This window comes from Nicotiana attenuata, unplaced genomic scaffold (genome assembly GCF_001879085.1).
Source record: "Nicotiana attenuata strain UT unplaced genomic scaffold, NIATTr2, whole genome shotgun sequence".
Taxonomy (NCBI): Eukaryota; Viridiplantae; Streptophyta; class Magnoliopsida; order Solanales; family Solanaceae; genus Nicotiana; species Nicotiana attenuata.
The window spans coordinates 34,480-42,056 of NW_017670352.1; the positions used below are offsets into that span (position 1 = coordinate 34,480).

At 37.7% G+C, this 7,577-nt stretch overlaps 1 protein-coding gene across 3 annotated transcripts; it reads left to right on the forward strand.

The window, feature by feature from the left end:
- Nucleotides 1-1,680: 1,680 nt before the first annotated feature.
- LOC109238258 (probable arabinosyltransferase ARAD1) lies at nt 1,681-6,335 on the forward strand. 3 transcript variants are annotated; one of them, XM_019404689.1, is made up of 4 exons: nt 1,681-1,990; nt 2,236-3,477; nt 4,425-4,970; nt 5,994-6,335. In XM_019404689.1, exons 2-3 carry the CDS (start codon nt 2,506-2,508, stop codon nt 4,923-4,925), a joined length of 1,473 nt encoding a protein of 490 aa, XP_019260234.1. In that variant the 5' UTR covers nt 1,681-1,990; nt 2,236-2,505; the 3' UTR covers nt 4,926-4,970; nt 5,994-6,335. The 3 variants fall into 3 exon arrangements, with proteins under 3 accessions (XP_019260234.1, XP_019260233.1, XP_019260235.1); XM_019404688.1 differs by lacking the exon at nt 5,994-6,335 and having other exon boundaries at nt 1,682-2,130; nt 4,425-5,345; XM_019404690.1 differs by lacking the exon at nt 5,994-6,335 and having other exon boundaries at nt 1,682-1,938; nt 4,425-5,345.
- The last annotated feature ends 1,242 nt before the right edge of the window (nt 6,336-7,577 follow it).

Sequence of the window (7,577 nt, forward strand, 5' to 3'; positions counted from 1 at the left end):
CTGCACAACGAGAAAGCCGAGCATTGACAAAAAAGAATAAGTTGAAAGAATTATTTTAACAACTTAAGTAGAGATGAATTTACGTGTTAGGTTCCACTTCTCAGGGAACGGCAGAAAATCGGTGGGAATGAGATCTCCGGTCTTCACCCAAAAAAATCTCCCCTGCCAGCCTCGGTCCCTGTCTTCATCGATGCTCGAGGTGGAGCCTTCTTTGCCTGTCGGACAAGCTTGATTAACCCCCCTCAGAAGATCCAGGGGTCGTAGATGCGGAGCAGATGGTCGATTGTGAACCGGGGCTCCTCTGTGTTATTGACAAAGTGACGAAGGAGAATCACGATCCTCCAAAAGGATTGGTGGATCTGCCCGAGACAAACCTCGTACCTTCTGCAAAAATCGAGGACCATCGTGTCCATCGGGCCAAGCATGAAGGGGTACGTATAAACGCTTAAGTACCCCTCAACGTGCATTGTAATGTCCTCGTTAGGACCGGGGATGACTACTTCCTTGCCTTCCCACTTGAAATCCTCCCGGACCGTCGGGAGCCTGTCTTCGGAGATGGAGCAGATATACCTCCACACCTCCTCAACGCGATCCCCTTATTTGGAGGCCTTCTCGACCTTAAAATCATTATCTATGGACACAACCTCCAGGAATAAAATCCTTAAGGGGAGGTTTCGGGCCGCTGCCGGTAGGGTCGCTTCGATATCAGCGACTGGGGTCAAAGTTGAAGGAGTGGTATTTTAAGGCACGGACTTCGAGGTTTTGCCATAGGTGTCTGGAAATATGAAGGTTTGAAGGCGGGTATGAAGGTTTGAAGATGGGTATGAAGATTTGAAGGTCTAACTTGAAGATTAAAAGACAAAATATGAAGATTTAAAGACGGGAGATGAAGAAATAAAGATGTGAAGAATAATATATGAAGATTTGAAGGAATTATGAGCAAGTAAAAAGTTCGGGGGTAACTTAAGAAGAGTTGAAATCGGAAAGTAATAAAGTGAAAAAAGGGAACCGAAGCTTTTATAGGAGGGAAATAATAAATGCGTTACGTTTCACATTCGATGCCTACCAAGGATGGTCAACCAGCGGTTGACACGTGTCCAAAGTCAGAATGATGCGACTGATGGGACGTTTCACTGACTCGTCGACCCGATTGTAGTGTACGGAGGAAGGAACCGAGGTCAATTAATCACTTCTTGTCGTTTCTATAAATCTATAAATCCATTACAAAGCTAGATTTAATCATCCGTTATATTTGGTTTGATCGCTCTAATTTCCTTTAATTCAATTATTTATTGTTCATTGTTTATTCGTATTAGATTAAATCACATATCCTTTAACTACGTATAAATTCAATTGTTACTTATTTAAGGGTAAACCCAATTAATAAAAAAATGAGAGATGATTATATATCAATTTATGTGATAATAACGTCTATATTCATTATATCGTTGGAATCATATGTTGGTGATGACAACGTAAATCCTACTCAGAAGGTCAATACGACCCATCACCTAAAAATAATCAAGATTAGTTTACCCTTGATCAACTGCCTGCGTTCTGACACGTAATTCCTTTGACTCCGTAATCACAAAGGAACCTATTACCAGGAAGAAACAAAAACCTCATCATCCGTTATTACCGTATTGGTCTAAGCGAATCTTGTCTGAATCATCATGGCGGTGAGTTAGGCACAAGAAAAGTAGAGGTCACCAAAATCAACTACACCAGCTGAAACTTCAATCTTAGTCCTCTCCACAAGCATAGGAAAAAAAGTGCAATTTTTAACATGGACATTAATTAAATCAAATGGGGTATTAAGTTACTACTAGTAGTATATTAAAGGCTATTAAAAGAAAGCTTAAGGAATATATTTTGTACCCGACAATCCCAAGAATCGGTCCTTTTAAGCCTGGAACTGGTCAGACTAACCATGTGAAAGTACTATCAACTTTACCAGATACTCTTTCAACTTTTAGCCTGTGTTTGCCGGGTATTTCCTTTCTTGAATGTCTATGAATCTTGATGACCCTTATTAGAAATAAATATTGGGTTTTACAAATCATCAAGATTCATATTTTTGTTTTTTTCTCAATTTGGGTTTGGTTTTTCTTGTTCAGTAGATCATAAAAGGTTAATATAATCTGTTTTTCAGCTGACAGTATGTTTTTTATGGCTTTTTTTTAATTCTGCAGCTAATGAATGTCTGATCTTCCTTATTTTTCTTTGGTATCGCAGGTATATATTAGCTTCTTCTGCAGTATAAAAGCAGAAATTCTGGTTAAAGATTCAAACTTTATGGATTTTAGGAGCTAAATTTTGGTGGTGAAAAATCTCAACTTTACCAATTTTGGTTCTTGGAAAAACCTTCAGGGTTTTATAGAAGTAGTTAGTGCCTGCTGAATTTGTGTGAATGAAACCTACGAAAGTATCTGAAAGTTCTTGAAAAAGCAGATACTAATTTTTCTTATATAAGTATTGTTGGCATAAATCTCTTTAGCTTAAAAAATGTCATTGTTTCTTGAAAAGAGCATGCTAGCATCCAGGTTTCTATCTTGTTTAATAGCCATTTCGGTTTTTGTTTTGGTAGTTTCTTCATTGTCCCTTCTTCAATTTGCTGACAATTCTTTCATACCAAGATCAGTGTTTAGGTTAATTCTTGTTAATAGTACTTCCCTTTACTCAACCTCGAGTGTCACAAGTGGAGAATCTAAAACCCCTTTCTTGACCCCTGAAACTTCTTCTGAACAAAGCTTGAAAAGCCAAGAGGTAGCTTGTCAAACATCCAGTTCCAGCAACAGTTCAGCTGGAGTAGGAGTTAATAAAGCTTGTGACGCGAAACAAGCTCTTCTTAGGGTGTATATGTATGACTTACCCCCTGAACTTCACTTTGGGTTATTAGGTTGGAAAGGAAGTGGGAATGAAATGTGGCCTAATGTTGGTATACAGGGTCAAGTACCCTCATACCCTGGCGGCTTAAATTTACAGCATAGCATCGAATATTGGCTTACCCTTGACCTTCTATCGTCAAATATACCAAATATTACTAGACCATGTACTGCTATTAGAGTGCTGAATTCGAGTGAAGCCGATGTGGTTTTTGTGCCTTTTTTTTCGTCCTTGAGTTACAATCGGCATTCTAAGCCTCATGGGAAGGAGAAGGTAAGTCTAAATAGAATACTACAGGATAGAGTGGTGGAGTATTTAAGAAGCAGAGATGAGTGGAAGTTAAAGGGTGGGGCGGATCATCTGATTGTCGCTCACCATCCCAATAGCATGTTGGTTGCAAGAAAGAAGTTGGGCTCGGCCATGTTTGTCCTTGCAGATTTTGGAAGGTACCGAGCTGAAACAGCAAACATTGAAAAGGATGTGATTGCTCCTTACAAACATATGGTCAGGACATTAGATGCTGAGAACTCGCCCTCTTTTGGACAGCGTGATATATTGGTTTATTTCCAGGGGGCAATTTATAGGAAAGATGTAAGTTGCATATCTTCTTTTGTCTGTGTTTTATATTGTCGCTTGTGCTGCTATTTTAAGGGCAGATAATGTTAAATCTATATCTACCTATAACATAGCCTGCATTTAGATGGTGCACCCCAATCTACTTAGCAGCAGCGAAATTTGAGTACTATTGCCAGATAAATTTTATTACATAGCCTCTTATTAATTCTGGTAAAGACCTTCACTGGAAATTAAGAAATCAATTTGAAAGAATAAAGTAGCAGTAGCTTTTCATTTCAACCGTTTTGTCGTCCTTTAATCTCCTATGCTACTTAAATTGTTCATGGTTCACAAATAGATGCACCATAATATTCTCTTGCCTGGTACGTCCAGACAATTGCTTCGTTTCTATGTTGTAATATTGGAATAGTTGAGGATGTACTGCATTTAAGAAAGGAACTGAATTATTTCTTTCTTTCTATCGCTCAAGTATAACAGATTTTTCTCTTTTTCTCCTTTTTTGTTGACCTTTATTAATATGATGATAACCTACACCTACCCTACCACCAACCCCTTCCCCCGGAGTCAACGTTGGCCATTCCCCACTTTGCTCCCTTGGTTCTCTTTTATCCAAATATGATAGATTATTAAGATTTGAATATCGTGTCTGGAATTTGGAAGATGTCATGGATTTAATTGTTTTAATAGTTTCAGGACATTGTAGATCTAATTTAGTTCTAAGGTTATCAAAGATATTCTAGAAGAATCCCATGATGAGCTTTTGGTACTGTCGAAAGAAGGGAGATAGGAACTGAAGAAGCCAAACAGAAAAATGAAGTTATTTATTATGATTTTGAGATGTCACTTAAGTAACAAAACTGTGATTTTTGTTTCCGTCATTGTCAAGCTTGAGAATAGGAGTTTGATCGTTATGCTGTTGACCTGAAGTTCATGATCTCATTTCTTTGCTTATATAATACCAGGGTGGAACAATCCGTCAAGAATTATACTACCTTCTCAAGGATGAAAAAGATGTACACTTCACCTTTGGGAGCATCAGATCAAACGGCGTCAGGGAGGCTGGACGAGGAATGGCCTCTTCAAAATTTTGCCTGAATATTGCTGGAGACACTCCCTCTTCCAATCGCCTATTTGATGCCATTGCTAGTCACTGCGTTCCTGTAATAATAAGTGATGACATTGAGCTACCATTTGAAGATGTTATCGATTATTCCAAGTTCTGCATTTTTGTCCGTTCTTCAGATGCTGTAAAGAAGGGTTATCTTCTGAACTTTCTTAGAGGAATCAAGGAGGATCGATGGACCAAAATGTGGGAAAGGCTAAAGGAGCTCACCAAGCATTTTGAGTACCAATATCCATCCCAACCTAATGATGCAGTGGATATGATTTGGCAGGCAACTTCAAGAAAGTTGTCATTTATACAACTGAGGGCTCATCGCAACAACAGATACCATAGTTCATAGCTGTTCCTTAAGGACCGCTAGTCCTATTAGGAGATCAGCTACGAGGTCAGGCTCGATTTTTTATGTAGCACTTGCACTATGAACATATTTAACTGTTTTGTTGCCATTCTTGACAATCATTATGAAGCTGCATATACAAGTTTATGGATCTTGGATTGTTCTCCGGCAGAGATGTTTTATTTACAACCAGAATATTGCCATTGATGTAAATGAAAATTAACTCAAATGCAGAGTGATGCTTCGTCAACGGAATAAAAAGGAAACCAACAATAGACAGCCTTGACAATATATTACTATTGTAAGCATATATATACATGAGATTCAGAAAATTGCGCAATAGAAAATGGTTCAGAAAATTCAATGTTTCATCATACATGCAAGAATTGCTGATGTTTTAATTTTAACTATATTGAGCATGGATATATTTTTCTATTTTGCCCTTGTTCTAGCTTTACATAGCATATGAAGTTTCTGCATGCAGAAGAGGTGATGATGAGTTTAACCAACCTATATAGTTGAAGATAACATTGGCTTGTTCATGACAGCAATATTGAAAATCCTAATCTATTTGACTGTGGTTCTAGCTTTACAAGACATGAGGTTCTGCATTCTTTTATCTTCTGCGTTGAATATTGACTGATGTTCAAACAGAAAATAATGACAAGTTTAACAAAACCTATGTGGTGTAAGATAACATTCTGCTGTGTATGACACAATGAGCATGACAAACCTAATCTATTTGACTATGGTTCTTGCTTTACATAACATATGAAGCTGCTGGCTGCAATCTTTCATCGTCTTCTTTCAAATAATGACTTAAACAAATAACAACAGTAAGTATAGCAAACCTATATCAAAATGTTCTGAGGTGTGCAGAAATTCCCGCCATTCTAAAGTTTCTCTTAGAAAAATGAAAAAAGAAGGCAGCCATTTCCTTCTTTGCTCGAGTATTGTTATGGTTTCATCCTTGCATACTCTGCGAATATTGTCAGCACCTATTGTGGATGGGGTCTGATCCTTTTTTCACACTTCTTTTGCTCGATTGATTTGGATCAAACGTTATTGCAGGGGCAGGCGCTATATTCAGCTGTGTGTGTAGATCCTGCATGTCAACAGCCTTTAGAATCCGAGAACTTCTGAGAAAAAACAACTTGCCTTCTCCCCATGTGAGAGCAATATCTATACTTCCCAGAGCAGATACCATCTTCGTTTGAATATTTAAGAGCCCAATACAAAGAATTAGAACCATCACCTTACAGGAAGAAGAGCACATATTTCTTCACTTGAAGAGGAATAGAAGAGATAAAATCTTCTGTTTAGGGTATGATGAGAGAATAAGTGCTTTGTCTGTGGCTATACTCTTGCATATTATCTTCCTAAGGAATTTATATATAAAAAACTTGTGAGTCATCTTTAATGGGATTTGCAAAACTAAAGGTACTAAAGCAGGGAGGGACCCAGGGGCAAATATCTTAAGAAGTTCAAGATTCACTTCAATCATGAGCCTGCTATAGAAGCAATAATATAAGGCTGTTTTTAGAAGACACTGACAGGTTTGAATAGAAAGTTAAAATTGGAACCATTCTTGGGAAGACAAGAATCTTAACATTTGTTCCCCACATCCCTATCATTTGTCTTGTTCTTTTGGACCAAACAATGACCAATCCAGTCTGTTTGAACTTTATGCCAACTCATCTGCCACCTCATCAGATTATGCTCACGGCTTGCTTGCTTGGTCTTGATTCTTGAACCTCTTAGCATTTAAGCTTTGCTAACATGTTCACTCATGCTAATACATTAGTATAATACAAAGTAAATCAACTTAGAAACAGGAAGTAAAGCCTTAAAATCAACCACAAGACCAATTATAATAATAGGCTGATATTACTTACGTAAAATTTGTCCTATGCTATTTTTATTATGAAATGAAATGGGAGTATGGCTCAAGTGTGAGAACATAAGTTTTGAGGCGGCAAAAGAATGAGAATACAACAGTTGTAAGAAAGCCAGATAAAGTAGAGATATTGGACAATGTGAGGAATAGAAGCCTCTTCTAAAAACAAGACAAATCCAAAGACTTGCTTTATGACTACTCTTACTTTAGAATTCCAAGCTCTTCTCTCCATGCATCAAAATTGACAGTCTTGGTTTCTTGTGCTTAATGGTTTTCCCTTTATGCCTTTCTTTTTGTTCCATCTTTAGTTTTAGATTGTGCAGCCTCACCTTATTCAAAATTGGTGATTTTGGACCTCCAACTCATTCTTCTCCTTCTTATGTACACCCCCCCCCCCCCCAACACACACACACACCAAACTATCTTCTTGTCTCCTTTCCCTTATTGTTTTCGTAAAATAATAAAAAGTGGAGTAAATATCAATTTGGGAAAAGTTCCAAAATTGAGATAGTCCTAGACCCATATTTGCTCACAAACCGAATTGTGATATTAGTTTGATGCCATTGCATAAAACCCTACATAAATCACTTCTATACTCCAATCAGTTAAACGAATAATTCTTCAAATGTGGTGTACTCAAAGGTGTCTTAGTCATTTGTGATCGCCCAACTAAAATATCTTCTAAGTTTGTTTGGAGTAATTCACTTTCTGCCATGGAGTACTCTAAAAATCGACTGAAACGACGCGAAAATCAAAAC

Excerpts from the sequence above, each read along its gene's own strand:
- LOC109238258 (XM_019404689.1), top strand. The coding sequence starts at position 2,506 with ATGTCATTGTTTCTTGAAAAGAGCATGCTAGCATCCAGGTTTCTATCT. Across the intron at positions 3,478-4,424 it reads GGGCAATTTATAGGAAAGAT|GGTGGAACAATCCGTCAAGA; the intron begins GTAAGTTGCATA and ends ATATAATACCAG.